General features: G+C 48.1%; 1 protein-coding gene across 1 annotated transcript in view; it reads right to left on the bottom strand.

The window, feature by feature from the left end:
- Positions 1-23,884, bottom strand: part of LOC142188574 (solute carrier family 2, facilitated glucose transporter member 4-like) — a gene marked incomplete at its 3' end in the record, with an annotated part of 53,112 nt that overhangs the window by 19,785 nt on the left and 9,443 nt on the right. Inside the window, exon 3 of the mRNA XM_075261866.1 lies at positions 21,333-21,502. Coding sequence (XP_075117967.1) covers positions 21,333-21,502 — 170 coding nt within the window. The remainder of the gene's footprint in view (positions 1-21,332; positions 21,503-23,884) is intronic.

The raw sequence follows: 23,884 nt of genomic DNA, 5'->3' as shown, positions 1-23,884 counted from the left end.
CACCCCGGAGACCATCAAAGAACTAGAGGGACACCTCAGAGACCACCAGAGAACTAGAGGGACATCTCATAAATCACCAGAGAAATAGAAGGACATCTCAGAGACCACCAGAGAACTAGAGGGACATCTCAGAGACCACCAGAGAACTAGAAGGACATCTCAGAGACCACCAGAGAACTAGAGGGACATCTCATAAATCACCAGAGAACTAGAAGGACATCTCAGAGACTACCAGAAAACTAGAGGGACATCTCATAAATCACCAGAGAAATAGAAGGACATTGCAGAGACCACCAGAGAACTAGAGGGACATCTCAGAGACCACCAGAGAACTAGAGGGACATCTCAGAGACCACCAGAGAACTAGAAGGACATCTCAGAGACCACCAGAGAACTAGAGGGACATCTCAGAGACCACCAGAGAACTAGAAGGACATCTCAGAGACCACCAGAGAACTAGAGGGACATCTCATAAATTACCAGAGAACTAGAAGGACATCTCAGAGACTACCAGAGAACTAGAGGGACATCTCATAAATCACCAGAGAAATAGAAGGACATTGCAGAGACCACCAGAGAACTAGAGGGACATCTCAGAGACCACCAGAGAACTAGAGGGACATCTCAGAGACCACCAGAGAACTAGAAGGACATCTCATAAATCACCAGAGAAATAGAAGGACATTGCAGAGACCACCAGAGAACTAGAGGGACATCTCAGAGACCACCAGAGAACTAGAAGGACATCTCAGAGACCACCAGAGAACTAGAGGGACATCTCATAAATCACCAGAGAACTAGAAGTACATCTCAGAGACTACCAGAGAACTAGAGGGACATCTCAGAGACCACCAGAGAACTAGAGGGACACCCCGGAGACCATCAAAGAACAAGAGGGACACCTCAGAGACCACCAGAGAACTAGAGGGACATCTCATAAATCACCAGAGAACTAGAAGGACATCTCAGAGACTACCAGAGAACTAGAGGGACATCTCAGAGACTACCAGAGAACTAGAGGGACATCTCAGAGACCACCAGAGAACTAGAGGGACATCTCAGAGACCACCAGAGAACTAGAAGGACATCTCAGAGACCACCAGAGAACTAGAGGGACATCTCAGAGACCACCAGAGAACTAGAAGGACATCTCATAAATCACCAGAGAAATTGAAGGACATTGCAGAGACCACCAGAGAACTAGAGGGACATCTCAGAGACCACCAGAGAACTAGAGGGACATCTCAGAGACCACCAGAGAACTAGAGGGACATCTCAGAGACCACCAGAGAACTAGAGGGACACCCCAGAGACCACCAAAGAACTAGAGGGACACCTCAGAGACCACCAGTGAACTAGAAGGACATCTCAGAGACCACCAATGAACTAAAGGACACCTCAGAGACCACCAGAGAACTAAAAGAACACCTCAGAAACCACCAGAGAACTAGAAGGACATCTCAGAGATCACCAGAGAAATAGAAGGACATCTCAGAAACCACCAGAGAACTAGAGGGACATCTCAGAGACCACCAGAGAACTAGAAGGACACCTCAGAGACTACCAATGAACTAGGAGGACACTTCAGAGACCACCAGAGAACTAGAAAGACACCTGAGAGACCACCAGAGAACTAGATGGACATCTCTAGAGACCACCAGAGAACTAGAGGGACACCTCAGAGACCACCAGAGAACTAGAAGGACATCTCAGAGACCACCAATGAACTAGAGGGACACTTCAGAGACCACCAGAGAATTAGAAAGACACCTGAGAGACCACCGGAGAACTAGAGGGACACCTCAGACACCGCCAGAGAACTAGAGGGACACCTCAGTACTAGAAGGACACCTCATTGGCCACTACTGTACAAGAGGGACATCTCATAGGCCACTACAGTACTAGAGGGACATCTCATAGGCCACTACAGTACTAGAGGGACATCTCATAGGCCACTACAGTAATAAAGGGACACCTCATTGGCCACTACAGTACTAGAGGGACATCTCATAGGCCACTACAGTACTAGAGGGACATCTCATAGGCCACTACAGTAATAAAGGGACACCTCATAGGCCACTACAGTACTACAAGGACATCTAATAGGCCACTAAGTACTAGAGGGACATCTCATAGGCCACTACAGTACTAGAGGGACATCTCATAGGCCACTACAGTACTAGAGGGACATCTCATAGGCCACTACAGTACTAGAGGGACATCTCATAGGCCACTACAGTACTAGAGGGACATCTCATAGGCCACTACATTACTAAAGGGACATCTCTTAGGCCACTACAGTACTAGAGGGACATCTCATAGGCCACTACAGTACTAGAGGGACATCTCATAGGCCACTACAGTACTAGAGGGACATCTCATAGGCCACTACAGGACTAATGGGACATCTAATATGCCACTAAGTACTAGAGGGACACCTCATAGGCCACTACAGTACTAGAGGGATATCTCAGAGACCACTACAGTACTAGAGGGACACCTCATTGGCCACTAAGTACTAGAGGGACATCTCATAGGCCACTACAGTACTAAAGGGACACCTCATAGGCCACTACAGTACTAGAGGGACATCTCATAGGCCACTACAGTACTAGAGGGACATCTCATAGGCCACTACAGTACTAAAGGGACATCTCATAGGCCACTACAGTACTAGAGGGACATCTCATAGGCCACTACAGTACTAGAGAGACATCTCATAGGCCACTACAGTACTAGAGGGACATCTCATAGGCCACTACAGGACTAATGGGACATCTAATATGCCACTAAGTACTAGAGGGACACCTCATAGGCCACTACAGTACTAGAGGGACATCTCAGAGACCACTACAGTACTAGAGGGACACCTCATTGGCCACTAAATACTAGAGGGACACCTCATAGGCCACTACAGTACTAGAGGGACACCTCATAGGCCACTACAGTACTAGAGGGACATCTCATAGGCCACTACAGTACTAGAGGGACATCTCATAGGCCACTACAGTACTAGAGGGACATCTCATAGGCCACTACAGTACTAGAGGGACACCTCATAGGCCACTACAGTACTAGAGGGACATCTCATAGGCCACTACAGTACTAGAGGGACATCTCATAGGCCACTACAGTACTAGAGGGACATCTCATAGGCCACTACAGTACTAGAGAGACATCTCATAGGCCACTACAGTACAAGAGGGACACCTCATAGGCCACTACAGTACTAGAGAGACATCTCATAGGCCACTACAGTACTAGAGGGACATCTAATATGCCACTAAGTACTAGAGGGACACCTCATAGGCCACTACAGTACTAGAGGGATATCTCAGAGACCACTACAGTACTAGAGGGACACCTCATTGGCCACTAAGTACTAGAGGGACATCTCATAGGCCACTACAGTACTAAAGGGACACCTCATAGGCCACTACAGTACTAGAGGGACATCTCATAGGCCACTACAGTACTAGAGGGACATCTCATAGGCCACTACAGTACTAAAGGGACATCTCATAGGCCACTACAGTACTAGAGGGACATCTCATAGGCCACTACAGTACTAGAGGGACATCTCATAGGCCACTACAGGACTAGAGGGACATCTCATAGGCCACTACAGTACTAAAGGGACATCTCATAGGCCACTACAGTACTAGAGGGACATCTCATAGGCCACTACAGTACTAGAGGGACATCTCATAGGCCACTACAGTACTAGAGGGACATCTCATAGGCCACTACAGTACTAGAGGGACATCTCATAGGCCACTACAGTACTAAAGGGACATCTCATAGGCCACTACAGTACTAGAGGGACATCTCATAGGCCACTACAGTACTAGAGAGACATCTCATAGGCCACTACAGTACTAGAGGGACATCTCATAGGCCACTACAGGACTAATGGGACATCTAATATGCCACTAAGTACTAGAGGGACACCTCATAGGCCACTACAGTACTAGAGGGACATCTCAGAGACCACTACAGTACTAGAGGGACACCTCATTGGCCACTAAATACTAGAGGGACACCTCATAGGCCACTACAGTACTAGAGGGACACCTCATAGGCCACTACAGTACTAGAGGGACATCTCATAGGCCACTACAGTACTAGAGGGACATCTCATAGGCCACTACAGTACTAGAGGGACATCTCATAGGCCACTACAGTACTAGAGGGACACCTCATAGGCCACTACAGTACTAGAGGGACATCTCATAGGCCACTACAGTACTAGAGGGACATCTCATAGGCCACTACAGTACTAGAGGGACACCTCATAGGCCACTACAGTACTAGAGGGACATCTCATAGGCCACTACAGTACTAGAGGGACACCTCATAGGCCACTTCAGTACTAGAGGGACATCTCATAGGCCACTACATTACTAATGGGACATCTCATAGGCCACTACAGTACTAGAGGGACATCTCATAGGCCACTACAGTACTAGAGAGACATCTCATAGGCCACTACAGTACAAGAGGGACACCTCATAGGCCACTACAGTACTAGAGAGACATCTCATAGGCCACTACAGTACTAGAGGGACATCTCATAGGCCACTACAGTACTAGAGGGACATCTCATAGGCCACTACATTACTAAAGGGACATCTCATAGGCCACTACAGTACTAGAGGGACACCTCATAGGCCACTACAGTACTAGAGGGACATCTCATAGGCCACTACAGTACTAGAGGGACATCTCATAGGCCACTACAGTACTACAAGGACATCTCATAGGCCACTACAGTACTAGAGGGACATCTCATAGGCCACTACATTACTAATGGGACATCTCATAGGCCACTACAGTACTAGAGGGACATCTCATAGGCCACTACAGTACTAGAGGGACATCTCATAGGCCACTACAGTACTAGAGGGACATCTCATAGGCCACTACAGTACTAGAAGGACACCTCATAGGCCACTACATGACTAATGGGACATCTCATAGGCCACTAAATTACTAATGGGACATCTCATAGGCCACTACAGTACTAGAGGGACATCTCATAGGCCACTACAGTACTAGAGGGACACCTCATAGGCCACTACAGTACTAGAGGGACATCTCATAGGCCACTACAGTACTAGAGGGACATCTCATAGGCCACTACAGTACTAGAGGGACATCTCATAGGCCACTACAGTACTAGAGGGACATCTCATAGGCCACTACAGCACTAGAGGGACATCTCATAGGCCACTACAGTACTAGAGGGACATCTCATAGGCCACTACTGTATTAGAGGGACACGTCATTGGCCACTACAGTACTACAAGGACACCTCATAGGCCACTACAGTACTAGAGGGACACCTCATAGGCCACTACAGTACTAGAGGGACATCTCATAGGCCACTACAGTACTAGAGGGACATCTCATAGGCCACTACAGTACTAGAGGGACATCTCATAGGCCACTACAGTACTAGAGGGACATCTCATAGGCCACTACAGTACTAGAGGGACATCTCATAGGCCACTACAGTACTAGAGGGACATCTCATAGGCCACTACAGTACTAGAGGGACATCTCATAGGCCACTACAGTACTAGAAGGACACCTCATAGGCCACTACATGACTAATGGGACATCTCATAGGCCACTAAATTACTAATGGGACATCTCATAGGCCACTACAGTACTAGAGGGACATCTCATAGGCCACTACAGTACTAGAGGGACACCTCATAGGCCACTACAGTACTAGAGGGACATCTCATAGGCCACTACAGTACTAGAGGGACATCTCATAGGCCACTACAGTACTAGAGGGACATCTCATAGGCCACTACAGTACTAGAGGGACATCTCATAGGCCACTACAGCACTAGAGGGACATCTCATAGGCCACTACAGTACTAGAGGGACATCTCATAGGCCACTACTGTATTAGAGGGACACGTCATTGGCCACTACAGTACTACAAGGACACCTCATAGGCCACTACAGTACTAGAGGGACACCTCATAGACCACTACTGTATTAGAGGGACATCTCATAGGCCACTACAGTACTAGAGGGACATCTCATAGGCCACTACAGTACTAGAGGGACATCTCATAGGCCACTACAGTACTAGAGGGACATCTCATAGGCCACTACAGTACTAGAGGGACATCTCATAGGCCACTACAGTACTAGAGGGACATCTCATAGGCCACTACAGTACTAGAGGGACATCTCATAGGCCACTACAGTACTAGAGGGACATCTCATAGGCCACTACAGTACTAGAAGGACACCTCATAGGCCACTACATGACTAATGGGACATCTCATAGGCCACTAAATTACTAATGGGACATCTCATAGGCCACTACAGTACTAGAGGGACATCTCATAGGCCACTACAGTACTAGAGGGACACCTCATAGGCCACTACAGTACTAGAGGGACATCTCATAGGCCACTACAGTACTAGAGGGACATCTCATAGGCCACTACAGTACTAGAGGGACATCTCATAGGCCACTACAGTACTAGAGGGACATCTCATAGGCCACTACAGCACTAGAGGGACATCTCATAGGCCACTACAGTACTAGAGGGACATCTCATAGGCCACTACTGTATTAGAGGGACACGTCATTGGCCACTACAGTACTACAAGGACACCTCATAGGCCACTACAGTACTAGAGGGACACCTCATAGACCACTACTGTATTAGAGGGACATCTCATAGGCCACTACAGTACTAGAGGGACATCTCATAGGCCACTACAGTACTAGAGGGACATCTCATAGGCCACTACAGTACTAGAGGGACATCTCATAGGCCACTACAGTACTACAAGGACACCTCATAGGCCACTACAGTACTAGAGGGACATCTCATAGGCCACTACAGTACTAGAGAGACATCTCATAGGCCACTACAGTACTAGAGGGACATCTCATAGGCCACTACAGTACTAGAGGGACATCTCATAGGCCACTACAGTACTACAAGGACACCTCATAGGCCACTACTGTATTAGAGGGACATCTCATAGGCCACTACAGTACTAGAGGGACATCTCATAGGCCACTACAGTACTACAAGGACACCTCATAGACCACTACTGTATTAGAGGGACATCTCATAGGCCACTACAGTACTAGAGGGACACCTCATTGGCCACTACAGTACTAGAGGGACATCTCATAGGCCACTACAGTACTACAAGGACACCTCATAGGCCACTACAGTACTAGAGGGACATCTCATAGGCCACTACAGGACTAATGGGACATCTAATATGCCACTAAGTACTAGAGGGACACCTCATAGGCCACTACAGTACTAGAGGGACATCTCATAGGCCACTACAGTACTAGAGGGACATCTCATAGGCCACTACAGTACTAGAGGGACATCTCATAGGCCACTACAGTACTAGAGGGACACCTCATAGGCCACTACAGTACTAGAGGGACATCTCATAGGCCACTACAGTACTAGAGGGACATCTCATAGGCCACTACAGTACTAGAGGGACATCTCATAGGCCACTACAGTACTAGAGGGACATCTCATAGGCCACTACAGTACTAGAGGGACATCTCATAGGCCACTACAGTACTAGAGGGACACCTCATAGGCCACTACAGTACTAGAGGGACATCTCATAGGCCACTACAGTACTAGAGGGACACCTCATAGGCCACTACAGTACTAGAGGGACATCTCATAGGCCACTACAGTACTACAAGGACATCTCATAGGCCACTACAGTACTAGAGGGACATCTCATAGGCCACTACATTACTAATGGGACATCTCATAGGCCACTACAGTACTAGAGGGACATCTCATAGGCCACTACAGTACTAGAGGGACATCTCATAGGCCACTACAGTACTAGAGGGACATCTCATAGGCCACTACAGTACTAGAGGGACATCTCATAGGCCACTACAGTACTAGAAGGACACCTCATAGGCCACTACATGACTAATGGGACATCTCATAGGCCACTAAATTACTAATGGGACATCTCATAGGCCACTACAGTACTAGAGGGACATCTCATAGGCCACTACAGTACTAGAGGGACACCTCATAGGCCACTACAGTACTAGAGGGACATCTCATAGGCCACTACAGTACTAGAGGGACATCTCATAGGCCACTACAGTACTAGAGGGACATCTCATAGGCCACTACAGTACTAGAGGGACATCTCATAGGCCACTACAGTACTACAAGGACACCTCATAGGCCACTACAGTACTAGAGGGACATCTCATAGGCCACTACAGTACTAGAGAGACATCTCATAGGCCACTACAGTACTAGAGGGACATCTCATAGGCCACTACAGTACTAGAGGGACATCTCATAGGCCACTACAGTACTACAAGGACACCTCATAGGCCACTACTGTATTAGAGGGACATCTCATAGGCCACTACAGTACTAGAGGGACATCTCATAGGCCACTACAGTACTAGAGGGACATCTCATAGGCCACTACAGTACTAGAGGGACATCTCATTGGCCACTACAGAACTAGAGGGACATCTCATAGGCCACTACAGTACTAGAGGGACACCTCATTGGCCACTACAGTACTAGAGGGACATCTCATAGGCCACTACAGTACTAGAGGGACATCTCATAGGCCACTACAGTACTAGAGGGACATCTCATAGGCCATTACAGTACTAGAGGGACATCTCATAGGCCACTACAGTACTAGAGGGACATCTCATAGGCCACTACAGTACTACAAGGACACCTCATAGGCCACTACAGTACTAGAGGGACATCTCATAGGCCACTACAGTACTACAAGGACACCTCATAGGCCACTACAGTACTAGAGGGACATCTCATAGGCCACTACAGTACTAGAGGGACATCTCATAGGCCACTACAGTACTAGAGGGACATCTCATAGGCCACTACAGTACTAGAGGGACATCTCATAGGCCACTACAGTACTAGAGGGACATCTCATAGGCCACTACAGTACTACAAGGACACCTCATAGGCCACTACAGTACTAGAGGGACATCTCATAGGCCACTACAGTACTAGCAGGGACAACCTCATAGGCCACTACAGTACTAGAGGGACATCTCATAGGCCACTACAGTACTAGAGAGACATCTCATAGGCCACTACAGTACTAGAGGGACACCTCATAGGCCACTACAGTACTAGAGGGACATCTCATAGGCCACTACAGTACTAGAGGGACATCTCATAGGCCACTACAGTACTAGAGGGACATCTCATAGGCCACTACAGTACTAGAGGGACACCTCATAGGCCACTACAGTACTAGAGGGACACCTCATAGGCCACTACAGTACTAGAGGGACATCTCATAGGCCACTACAGTACTAGAGGGACATCTCATAGGCCACTACAGTACTAGAGGGACATCTCATAGGCCACTACAGTACTAGAGGGACATCTCATAGGCCACTACAGTACTAGAGGGACACCTCATAGGCCACTACAGTACTAGAGGGACATCTCATAGGCCACTACAGTACTAGAGGGACATCTCATAGGCCACTACAGTACTAGAGGGACATCTCATAGGCCACTACAGTACTAGAGGGACATCTCATAGGCCACTACAGTACTAGAGGGACATCTCATAGGCCACTACAGTACTAGAGGGACATCTCATAGGCCACTACAGTACTAGAGGGACATCTCATAGGCCACTACAGTACTAGAGAGACATCTCATAGGCCACTACAGTACTAGAGGGACACCTCATTGGCCACTACAGTACTAGAGGGACATCTCATAGGCCACTACAGTACTACAAGGACACCTCATAGGCCACTACAGTACTAGAGGGACATCTCATAGGCCAATACAGTACTAGAGGGACATCTCATAGGCCACTACAGTACTAGAGGGACATCTCATAGGCCACTACAGTACTAGAGGGACACCTCATAGGCCACTACAGTACTAGAGGGACATCTCATAGGCCACTACAGTACTAGAGGGACATCTCATAGGCCACTACAGTACTAAAGGGACATCTCATAGGCCACTACAGTACTACAAGGACATCTCATTGGCCACTACAGTACTAGAGGGACACCTCATAGGCCACTACAGTACTAGAGAGACATCTCATAGGCCACTACAGTACTAGAGGGACATCTCATAGGCCACTACAGTACTAGAGGGACATCTCATTGGCCACTACAGTACTAGAGGGACATCTCATAGGCCACTACAGTACTAGAGGGACATCTCATAGGCCACTACAGTACTAGAGGGACATCTCATAGGCCACTACATTACTAATGGGACATCTCATAGGCCACTACAGTACTAGAGGGACATCTCATAGGCCACTACAGTACTAGAGGGACATCTCATAGGCCACTACAGTACTAGAGGGACATCTCATAGGCCACTACAGTACTACAAGGACACCTCATAGGCCACTACAGACTAGAGGGACACCTCATAGGCCACTACAGTACTAGAGGGACATCTCATAGGCCACTACAGTACTAGAGGGACACCTCATAGGCCACTACAGTACTAGAGGGACATCTCATAGGCCACTACAGTACTAGAGGGACATCTCATAGGCCACTACAGTACTAGAGGGACATCTCATAGGCCACTACTGTATTAGAGGGACATCTCATAGGCCACTACAGTACTAGAGGGACATCTCATAGGCCACTACAGTACTAGAGGGACATCTCATAGGCCACTACAGTACTAGAGGGACATCTCATAGGCCACTACAGTACTAGAGGGACATCTCATAGGCCACTACAGTACTAGAGGGACATCTCATAGGCCACTACAGTACTAGAGGGACATCTCATAGGCCACTACTGTATTAGAGGGACATCTCATAGGCCACTACAGTACTAGAGGGACACCTCATAGGCCACTACTGTATTAGAGGGACATCTCATAGGCCACTACAGTACTAGAGGGACATCTCATAGGCCACTACAGTACTAGAGGGACATCTCATAGGCCACTACAGTACTAGAGGGACATCTCATAGGCCACTACAGTACTAGAGGGACACCTCATAGGCCACTACAGCACTAGAGGGACATCTCATAGGCCACTACAGTACTAGAGGGACATCTCATAGGCCACTACAGTACTAGAGGGACACCTCATAGGCCACTACTGTATTAGAGGGACATCTCATAGGCCACTACAGTACTAGAGGGACATCTCATAGGCCACTACAGTACTAGAGGGACATCTCATAGGCCACTACAGTACTAGAGGGACACCTCATAGGCCACTACAGTACTAGAGGGACATCTCATAGGCCACTACAGTACTAGAGGGACATCTCATAGGCCACTACATTACTAGAGGGACATCTCATAGGCCACTACAGTACTAGAGGGACATCTCATAGGCCACTACAGTACTAGAGGGACATCTCATAGGCCACTACAGTACTAGAGGGACATCTCATAGGCCACTACATTACTAGAGGGACATCTCATAGGCCACTACAGTACTAGAGAGACACCTCATAGGCCACTACAGTACTAGAAGGACATCTCATAGGCCACTACAGTACTAGAGGGACATCTCATAGGCCACTACAGTACTAGAGGGACATCTCATAGGCCACTACAGTACTAGAGGGACATCTCATAGGCCACTACAGTACTAGAGGGACATCTCATAGGCCACTACAGTACTAGAAGGACATCTCATAGGCCACTACAGCACTAGAGGGACATCTCATAGGCCACTACAGTACTAGAGAGACACCTCATAGGCCACTACAGCACTAGAGGGACATCTCATAGGCCACTACAGTACTAGAAGGACATCTCATAGGCCACTACAGTACTAGAGGGACATCTCGTAGGCCACTACAGTACTAGAGGGACATCTCATAGGCCACTACAGTACTAGAGGGACATCTCATAGGCCACTACAGTACTAGAGGGACATCTCATAGGCCACTACAGTACTAGAGGGACATCTCATAGGCCACTACAGTACTACAAGGACACCTCATAGGCCACTACACTACTAGAGGGATATCTCATAGGCCACTACAGTACTAGAGGGACATCTCATAGGCCACTACAGTACTAGAGGGACACCTCATAGGCCACTACAGTACTAGAGGGACATCTCATAGGCCACTACAGTACTAGAGGGACATCTCATAGGCCACTACAGTACTACAAAGACACCTCATAGGCCACTACAGTACTAGAGGGACACCTCATAGGCCACTACAGTACTAGAGAGACATCTCATAGGCCACTACAGTACTACAAGGACACCTCATAGGCCACTACAGTACTAGAGGGACATCTCATAGGCCACTACAGTACTAGAGAGACATCTCATAGGCCACTACAGTACTAGAGGGACATCTCATAGGCCACTACAGCACTAGAGGGACACCTCATAGGCCACTACTGTATTAGAGGGACATCTCATAGGCCACTACAGTACTAGAGGGACATCTCATAGGCCACTACAGTACTAGAGGGACATCTCATAGGCCACTACAGTACTAGAGAGACACCTCATGGGCCACTACAGTACTAGAAGGACATCTCATAGGCCACTACAGTACTAGAGGGACATCTCATAGGCCACTACAGTACTAGAGGGACATCTCATAGGCCACTACAGTACTAGAGGGACATCTCATAGGCCACTACAGTACTAGAGGGACATCTCATAGGCCACTACAGTACTAGAGGGACATCTCATAGGCCACTACAGTACTACAAGGACACCTCATAGGCCACTACAGTACTAGAGGGACATCTCATAGGCCACTACAGTACTAGAGGGACATCTCATTGGCCACTACAGTACTAGAGGGACATCTCATAGGCCACTTCAGTACTAGAGGGACATCTCATAGGCCACTACAGTACTAGAGGGACATCTCATAGGCCACTACAGTACTAGAGGGACATCTCATAGGCCACTACAGTACTAGAGGGACATCTCATTGGCCACTACAGTACTAGAGGGACATCTCATAGGCCACTACAGTACTAGAGGGACATCTCATAGGCCTCTACAGTACTAGAGGGACACCTCATAGGCCACTACATTACTAATGGGACATCTCATAGGCCACTACAGTACTAGAGGGACATCTCATAGGCCACTACATTACTAAAGGGACATCTCATAGGCCACTACAGTACTAGAGGGACATCTCATAGGCCACTACAGTACTAGAGGGACATCTCATAGGCCACTACAGTACTAGAGGGACATCTCATAGGTCAATACAGTACTACAAGGACACCTCATAGGCCACTACAGTACTAGAGGGACATCTCATAGGCCACTACAGTACTAGAGGGACATCTCATAGGCCACTACAGTACTAGAGGGACATCTCATAGGCCACTACATTACTAATGGGACATCTCATAGGCCACTACAGTACTAGAGGGACATCTCATAGGCCACTACAGTACTAGAGGGACATCTTATAGGCCACTACAGTACTAGAGGGACATCTCATAGGCCACTACAGTACTAGAGGGACACCTCATAGGCCACTACAGTACTACAAGGACACCTCATAGGCCACTACAGTACTAGAGGGACATCTCATAGTCCACTACAGTACTAGAGGGACATCTCATAGGCCACTACAGTACTAGAGGGACATCTCATAGGCCACTACAGTACTACAAGGACACCTCATAGGCCACTACAGTACTAGAGGGACATCTCATAGGCCACTACAGTACTAGAGGGACATCTCATAGGCCACTACAGTACTAGAGGGACATCTCATAGGCCACTACAGTACTACAAGGACACCTCATAGGCCACTACAGTACTAGAGGGACATCTCATAGGCCACTACAGTACTAGAGGGACATCTCATAGGCCACTACAGTACTAGAGGGACATCTCATAGGCCACTACAGTACTACAAGGACACCTCATAGGCCACTACAGTACTAGAGGGACATCTCATAGGCCACTACAGTACTAGAGGGACATCTCATAGGCCACTACAGTACTAGAGGGACATCTCATAGGCCTCTACAGTACTAGAGGGACACCTCATAGGCCACTACATTACTAATGGGACATCTCATAGGCCACTACAGTACTAGAGGGACATCTCATAGGCCACTACATTACTAAAGGGACATCTCATAGGCCACTACAGTACTAGAGGGACATCTCATAGGCCACTACAGTACTAGAGGGACATCTCATAGGCCACTACAGTACTAGAGGGACATCTCATAGGCCACTACAGTACTAGAGGGACATCTCATAGGCCACTACAGTACTAGAGGGACATCTCATAGGCCACTACAGTACTAGAGGGACATCTCATAGGCCACTACAGTACTAGAGGGACATCTCATAGGCCACTACAGTACTAGAGGGACATCTCATAGGTCAATACAGTACTACAAGGACACCTCATAGGCCACTACAGTACTAGAGGGACATCTCATAGGCCACTACAGTACTAGAGGGACATCTCATAGGCCACTACAGTACTAGAGGGACATCTCATAGGCCACTACATTACTAATGGGACATCTCATAGGCCACTACAGTACTAGAGGGACATCTCATAGGCCACTACAGTACTAGAGGGACATCTTATAGGCCACTACAGTACTAGAGGGACACCTCATAGGCCACTACAGTACTACAAGGACACCTCATAGGCCACTACAGTACTAGAGGGACATCTCATAGTCCACTACAGTACTAGAGGGACATCTCATAGGCCACTACAGTACTACAAGGACACCTCATAGGCCACTACAGTACTAGAGGGACATCTCATAGGCCACTACAGTACTAGAGGGACATCTCATAGGCCACTACAGTACTACAAGGACACCTCATAGGCCACTACAGTACTAGAGGGACATCTCATAGGCCACTACATTACTAATGGGACATCTCATAGGCCACTACAGTACTAGAGGGACACCTCATAGGCCACTACAGTACTAGAGGGACATCTCATAGGCCACTACAGTACTAGAGGGACATCTCATAGGCCACTACAGTACTAGAGGGACACCTCATAGGCCACTACATTACTAGAGGGACATCTCATAGGCCACTACAGTACTACAAGGACACCTCATAGGCCACTACAGTACTAGAGGGACATCTCATAGGCCACTACAGTACTAGAGGGACATCTCATAGGCCACTACAGTACTACAAGGACACCTCATAGGCCACTACAGTACTAGAGGGACACCTCATAGGCCACTACTGTATTAGAGGGACATCTCATAGGCCACTACAGTACTAGAGGGACATCTCATAGGCCACTACAGTACTAGAGGGACATCTCATAGGCCACTACAGTACTAGAGGGACATCTCATAGGCCACTACAGTACTAGAGGGACATATCATAGGCCTTTACAGTACTAGAGGGACATCTCATAGGCCACTACAGTACTAGAGGGACATCTCATAGGCCACTACAGTACTAGAGAGACACCTCATAGGCCACTACAGTACTAGAAGGACATCTCATAGGCCACTACAGTACTACAAGGACACCTCATAGGCCACTACAGTACTAGAGGGACATCTCATAGGCCACTACAGTACTAGAGGGACATCTCATAGGCCACTACAGTACTAGAGGGACATCTCATAGGCCACTACAGTACTACAAGTACACCTCATAGGCCACTACAGTACTAGAGGGACATCTCATAGGCCACTACAGTACTAGAGGGACATCTCATAGGCCACTACAGTACTACAAGGACACCTCATAGGCCACTACAGTACTAGAGGGACATCTCATAGGCCACTACAGTACTAGAGGGACATCTCATTGGCCACTACAGTACTAGAGGGACATCTCATAGGCCACTACAGTACTAGAGGGACACCTCATAGGCCACTACAGTACTACAAGGACACCTCATAGGCCACTACAGTACTAGAGGGACATCTCATAGGCCACTACAGTACTAGAGGGACATCTCATAGGCCACTACAGCACTAGAGGGACATCTCATAGGCCACTACAGTACTAGAGGGACATCTCATAGGCCACTACAGTACTAAAGGGACATCTCATAGGCCACTACAGTACTAGAGGGACATCTCATAGGCCACTACAGTACTAGAGGGACATCTCATAGGCCACTACAGTACTAGAGGGACATCTCATAGGCCACTACAGTACTAGAGAGACATCTCATAGGCCACTACAGTACTAGAGGGACATCTCATAGGCCACTACAGTACTAGAGGGACATCTCATTGGCCACTACAGTACTAGAGGGACATCTCATAGGCCACTACAGTACTACAAGGACATCTCATAGGCCACTACAGTACTAGAGGGACATCTCATAGGCCACTACAGTACTAGAGGGACATCTCATAGGCCACTACAGTACTAGAGGGACATCTCATAGGCCACTACAGTACTAGAGAGACATCTCATAGGCCACTACAGTACTAGAGGGACATCTCATAGGCCACTACAGTACTAGAGAGACATCTCATAGGCCACTACAGTACTAGAGGGACATCTCATAGGCCACTACAGTACTACAAGGACACCTCATAGGCCACTACAGTACTAGAGGGACATCTCATAGGCCACTACAGTACTAGAGGGACATCTCATAGGCCACTACAGTACTAGAGGGACATCTCATAGGCCACTACAGTACTAGAGGGACATCTCATAGGTCACTACAGTACTAGAGGGACATCTCATAGGCCACTACAGTACTAGAGGGACATCTCATAGGCCACTACATTACTAATGGGACATCTCATAGGCCACTACATTACTAATGGGACATCTCATAGGCCACTACATTACTAAAGGGACATCTCATAGGCCACTACAGTACTAGAGGGACATCTCATAGGCCACTACAGTACTAGAGGGACATCTCATAGGCCACTACATTACTAATGGGACATCTCATAGGCCACTACAGTACTAGAGGGACATCTCATAGGCCACTACAGTACTAGAGGGACATCTCATAGGCCACTACAGTACTAGAGGGACATCTCATAGGCCACTACAGTACTAGAGGGACACCTCATAGGCCACTACAGTACTAGAGGGACATCTCATAGGCCACTACATTACTAATGGGACATCTCATAGGCCACTACAGTACTAGAGGGACACCTCATAGGCCACTTCAGTACTAGAGGGACATCTCATAGGCCACTACAGTACTAGAGGGACATCTCATTGGCCACTACAGTACTAGAGGGACATCTCATAGGCCACTACAGTACTAGAGGGACATCTCATAGGCCACTACAGTACTAGAGGGACATCTCATAGGCCACTACAGTACTAGAGGGACACCTCATAGGCCACTTCAGTACTAGAGGGACATCTCATAGGCCACTACATTACTAATGGGACATCTCATAGGCCACTACAGTACTAGAGGGACATCTCATAGGCCACTACAGTACTAGAGAGACATCTCATAGGCCACTACAGTACTAGAGGGACATCTCATAGGCCACTACAGTACTAGAGGGACATCTCATAGGCCACTACAGTACTAGAGGGACATCTCATAGGCCACTACAGTACTAGAGGGACATCTCATAGGCCACTACAGTACTAGAGAGACATCTCATAGGCCACTACAGTACTAGAGGGACATCTCATAGGCCACTACAGTACTAGAGGGACATCTCATAGGCCACTACAGTACTAGAGGGACATCTCATAGGCCACTACAGTACTAGAGGGACACCTCATAGGCCACTACAGTACAAGAGGGACATCTCATAGGCCACTACAGTACTACAAGGACACCTCATAGGCCACTACAGTACTAGAGGGACATCTCATAGGCCACTACAGTACTAGAGGGACATCTCATAGGCCACTACAGTACTAGAGAGACATCTCATAGGCCACTACAGTACTAGAGGGACATCTCATAGGCCACTACAGTACTAGAGGGAAACCTCATAGGCCACTACAGTACTAGAGGGACATCTCATAGGCCACTACAGTACTAGAGGGACATCTCATAGGCCACTACAGTACTAGAGGGACATCTCATAGGCCACTACAGTACTACAAGGACACCTCATAGGCCACTACAGTACTAGAGGGACACCTCATAGGCCACTACAGTACTAGAGGGACACCTCATAGGCCACTGCAGTACTAGAGGGACATCTCATAGGCCACTACAGTACTAGAGGGACACCTCATAGGCCACTACATTACTAGAGGGACATCTCATAGGCCACTACAGTACTAGAGGGACATCTCATAGGCCACTACAGTACTAGAGGGACATCTCATAGGCCACTACAGTACTACAAGGACACCTCATAGGCCACTACAGTACTAGATGGACATCTCATAGGCCACTACAGTACTACAAGGACACCTCATAGGCCACTACAGTACTAGAGGGACATCTCATAGGCCACTACAGTACTAGAGGGACACCTCATAGGCCACTACATTACTAGAGGGACATCTCATAGGCCACTACAGTACTAGAGGGACATCTCATAGGCCACTACAGTACTAGAGGGACATCTCATAGGCCACTACAGTACTACAAGGACACCTCATAGGCCACTACAGTACTAGATGGACATCTCATAGGCCACTACAGTACTACAAGGACACCTCATAGGCCACTACAGTACTAGAGGGACACCTCATAGGCCACTACAGTACTACAAGGACACCTCATAGGCCACTACAGTACTACAAGGACACCTCATTGGCCACTACAGTACTAGAGGGACATCTCATAGGCCACTACAGTACTAGAGGGACATCTCATAGGCCACTACAGTACTAGAGGGACATCTCATAGGCCACTACAGTACTAGAGGGACATCTCATAGGCCACTACAGTACTAGAGGGACACCTCATAGGCCACTACATTACTACAAGGACACCTCATAGGCCACTACAGTACTAGAGGGACATCTCATAGGCCACTACAGTACTAGAGGGACATCTCTTAGGCCACTACAGTACTAGAGGGACATCTCATAGGCCACTACAGTACTAGAGGGACATCTCATAGGCCACTACAGTACTAGAGGGACATCTCATAGGCCACTACAGTACTAGAGGGACATCTCATAGGCCACTACAGTACTAGAGGGACATCTCATAGGCCACTACAGTACTAGAGGGACATCTCATAGGCCACTACAGTACTAGAGGGACATCTCATAGGCCACTACAGTACTAGAGGGACATCTCATAGGCCACTACAGTACTAGAGGGACATCTCATAGGCCACTACAGTACTAGAGGGACATCTCATAGGCCACTACTGTATTAGAGGGACATCTCATAGGCCACTACAGTACTAGAGGGACATCTCATAGGCCACTACAGTACTAGAGGGACATCTCATAGGCCACTACAGTACTAGAGGGACATCTCATAGGCCACTACAGTACTAGAGGGACATCTCATAGGCCACTACAGTACTAGAGGGACATCTCATAGGCCACTACAGTACTAGAGGGACATCTCATAGGCCACTACAGTACTAGAGGGACATCTCATAGGCCACTACTGTATTAGAGGGACATCTCATAGGCCACTACAGTACTAGAGGGACACCTCATAGGCCACTACAGTACTAGAGGGACATCTCATAGGCCACTACAGTACTACAAGGACACCTCATAGGCCACTACAGTACTAGAGGGACACCTCATAGGCCACTACAGTACTACAAGGACACCTCATAGGCCACTACAGTACTACAAGGACACCTCATTGGCCACTACAGTACTAGAGGGACATCTCATAGGCCACTACAGTACTAGAGGGACATCTCATAGGCCACTACAGTACTAGAGGGACATCTCATAGGCCACTACAGTACTAGAGGGACATCTCATAGGCCACTACAGTACTAGAGGGACACCTCATAGGCCACTACAGTACTAGAGGGACACCTCATAGGCCACTACATTACTAATGGGACATCTCATAGGCCACTACAGTACTAGAGGGACATCTCATAGGCCACTACAGTACTAGAGGGACATCTCATAGGCCACTACAGTACTAGAGGGACATCTCATAGGCCACTACAGTACTACAAGGACATCTCATAGGCCACTACAGTACTAGAGGGACATCTCATAGGCCACTACATTACTAAAGGGACATCTCATAGGCCACTACAGTACTACAAGGACACCTCATAGGCCACTACAGTACTAGAGGGACATCTCATAGGCCACTACAGTACTAGAGGGACACCTCATTGGCCACTACTGTATTAGAGGGACACGTCATTGGCCACTACAGTACTAGAGGGACATCTCATAGGCCACTACAGTACTAGAGGGACATCTCATAGGCCACTACAGTACTAGAGGGACATCTCATAGGCCACTACAGTACTACAAGGACACCTCATAGGCCACTACAGTACTACAAGGACACCTCATAGGCCACTACAGTACTAGAGGGACATCTCATAGGCCACTACAGTACTAGAGGGACATCTCATAGGCCACTACAGTACTAGAGGGATATCTCATAGGCCACTACAGTACTAGAGGGACATCTCATAGGCCACTACAGTACTAGAGGGACACCTCATTGGCCACTACTGTATTAGAGGGACACGTCATTGGCCACTACAGTACAGTGGATACAAAACAATCCCAGGGTGACACTTCATAGACTATTACAGAAGTAGAAGGGCACCTCAATGACCACCACACGCCTACATAGTAACCTGGTAGGCCACAAGTCTTTGAGGCCACCTTATAGGCCTCTATAGAATGAGAAAGACGCATCATAGATCAGCACAGCAATAGGGACCACCATTAGATCAACCCATTACTGGATTGCTTCCTCACCTATTGGCTATGAGTAAGGGACCATAATATCTCGGTCCTGAAACGCGTCAGCTGTTCAACTATGCTCGTGTTCTTCCAATGGTGATGTAATCTCCATGTTTTATGTACATTTTTTTTTTATTAAAGGTTAAGTTTTTTACCTAAGGTCTGCTGGAAAAAATCTTTTTTGGATATATTGGTTTTGCCTACCCTATACAGCTGGGGGGTTTCAGTGCTACCTGACTAGGTCTCAATATACTTGTATTTTTGTGGAGTGGTGCGGTTTACCTGGCTGGTACTATGATTCCTCACCTAGCCAAAAAATAGAGGGCTACTCGGTCGATTGCCATAAAACTGGGGAACATAGACCACCATAGACCTTAGGGTCAACTCTAAGACCACTGCAGATTGTATTGAGCTGTCTTGCAGTGAGCCTGACCCTGGACAATAACTGCAGATAACAGAGACTAATAGCTTGTGTACACTCACCGCCCAAGCCACTGAGATACAACTCCAACACAGAGAGAGGACACCATTCCACCAATGGAGAAGATGGCCACGGACAGAGACCATAGGCTGCGCAGGAGTCCGGGGTCAATGCTCTGTGATTCTGGCCCATGACGGCTGATGTAGGATTCATTGTAACTCTGCTCAATGATCTAGATGTGGGAGGGAATACAAGTCATTAGGTGTAAGAGGTGAAGGTCCAGAAGGCTTTAGGCCCTGCTCCCCTGGACCAATACCAAGACCCCACTAGGTTTTATAAGATCAGCTTCATGTCTACTCAGATGACAACAAGGACCTGCCCAGAGATAAGGACACCATCGGCTCCTCCTCACCAGGAGATTCTCCACCAGAGACGTGAGAGACTTCTCTATAGGCATATGCTATATATTTATGAAGCGTCCATAGGACATGGATGGCTCACAGATACATGGAAACCTTTAGCCCTGTTCTACCAACATTCACATGACCAATCTCTGCTGGACATGTGACAATGTCTGACCATAGATTCTGTCTGGTTTCACCAAAATCTACTGTTAGAAACTATAACATCGGTCCCTCTTGTGGACATGCTGGCGTCATCACCCCTGAGTCTGGGGACCGGCTCATCGCCACGTATGTAAGAGGACATGCAACATATGATGAGCCTCTTATATACAATATGCTCATCACCATGTATGTATAAGGACATTTAACTTATGATGATACCTCTCTATTAGAGATGAGCGAACACTAAAATGTTCGAGGTTCGAAATTCGATTCGAACAGCCGCTCAATGTTCGTGTGTTCGAACGGGTTTCGAACCCCATTATAGTCTATGGGGAACAGATACTCGTTAAGGGGGAAACCCAAATCCGTGTCTGGAGGGTCACCAAGTCCACTATGACACCCCAGGAAATGATGCCAACACCTCTGGAATGACACTGGGACAGCAGGGGAAGCATGTCTGGGGGCATCTAACACACCAAAGACCCTCTATTACCCCAACATCACAGCCTAACAACTACACACTTTACACACTCAATACCACCTCTCTGACAGTAGGAAAACACCTTGAAACATGTGTATTTGGCACTTGCAGTGAGGAGAGCTTGTCACCAGCAGTGAATTTGGCCCTTGTAGTAAGTTGAGGTTGGCACCAACATTTGTTTTGAAAATCAGGGTGGATTGAGCCTCTAACCAGCAGAGTTTGGGCAAATTCATGGTGGAGGGAGCCTCTAAAAACCCCAGTTTGGACCAATTCATGGTGGAGGGAGCCTCTAACCAGCCCAGTTTGGACCAATTCATGGTGGAGGGAGCCTCTAAAAAACCCAGTTTGGACCAAGTCATGGTGGAGGGAGCCTCTAAAAACCCCAGTTTGGGCAAATTCATGGTGGAGGGAGCCTCTAACCAGCCCAGTTTGGACCAATTCATGGTGGAGGGAGCCTCTAAAAAACCCAGTTTGGACCAATTCATGGTGGAGGGAGCCTCTAACCAGCCCAGTTTGGGCAAATTCATGGTGGAGGGAGCCTCTAACCAGCCCAGTTTGGACCAATTCATGGTGGAGGGAGCCTCTAAACAGCCCAGTTTGGGCAAATTCATGGTGGAGGGAGCCTCTAAACAGCCCAGTTTGGGCAAATTCATGGTGGAGGGAGCCTCTAAACAGCCCAGTTTGGGCAAATTCATGGTGGAGGGAGCCTCTAACCAGCAGAGTTTGGGCAAATTCATGGTGGAGGGAGCCTCTAAACACCCCAGTTTGGACCAAGTCATGGTGGAGGGAGCCTCTAAAAACCCCAGTTTGGGCAAATTCATGGTGGAGGGAGCCTCTAACCAGCCCAGTTTGGACCAATTCATGGTGGAGGGAGCCTCTAAAAAACCCAGTTTGGACCAATTCATGGTGGAGGGAGCCTCTAACCAGCCCAGTTTGGGCAAATTCATGGTGGAGGGAGCCTCTAACCAGCCCAGTTTGGACCAATTCATGGTGGAGGGAGCCTCTAAACAGCCCAGTTTGGGCAAATTCATGGTGGAGGGAGCCTCTAAACAGCCCAGTTTGGGCAAATTCATGGTGGAGGGAGCCTCTAAACAGCCCAGTTTGGGCAAATTCATGGTGGAGGGAGCCTCTAAAAAACCCAGTTTGGACCAATTCATGGTGGAGGGAGCCTCTAACCAGCCCAGTTTGGACCAATTAATGGTGGAGGGAGCCTCTAAACAGCCAAGTTTGGACCAATTCATGGTGGAGGGAGCCTCTAAAAACCCCAGTTTGGACCAATTCATGGTGGAGGGAGCCTCTAACCAGCCCAGTTTGGGCAAATTCATGGTGGAGGGAGCCTCTAAACAGCCCAGTTTGGGCAAATTCATGGTGGAGGGAGCCTCTAACCAGCCCAGTTTGGACCAATTAATGGTGGAGGGAGCCTCTAACCAGCCCAGTTTGGACCAATTAATGGTGGAGGGAGCCTCTAACCACCCCAGTTTGGACCAATTCATGGTGGAGGGAGCCTCTAAACAGCCAAGTTTGGACCAATTCATGGTGGAGGGAGCCTCTAAAAACCCCAGTTTGG

The sequence above is a fragment of the Leptodactylus fuscus genome, unplaced genomic scaffold, assembly GCF_031893055.1.
Source record: "Leptodactylus fuscus isolate aLepFus1 unplaced genomic scaffold, aLepFus1.hap2 HAP2_SCAFFOLD_535, whole genome shotgun sequence".
In the NCBI taxonomy this organism is placed as follows: Eukaryota; Metazoa; Chordata; class Amphibia; order Anura; family Leptodactylidae; genus Leptodactylus; species Leptodactylus fuscus.
The sequence above is the reverse complement of the archived record's forward strand: the minus strand, read 5'-3'. Positions and strand labels throughout refer to the sequence as shown.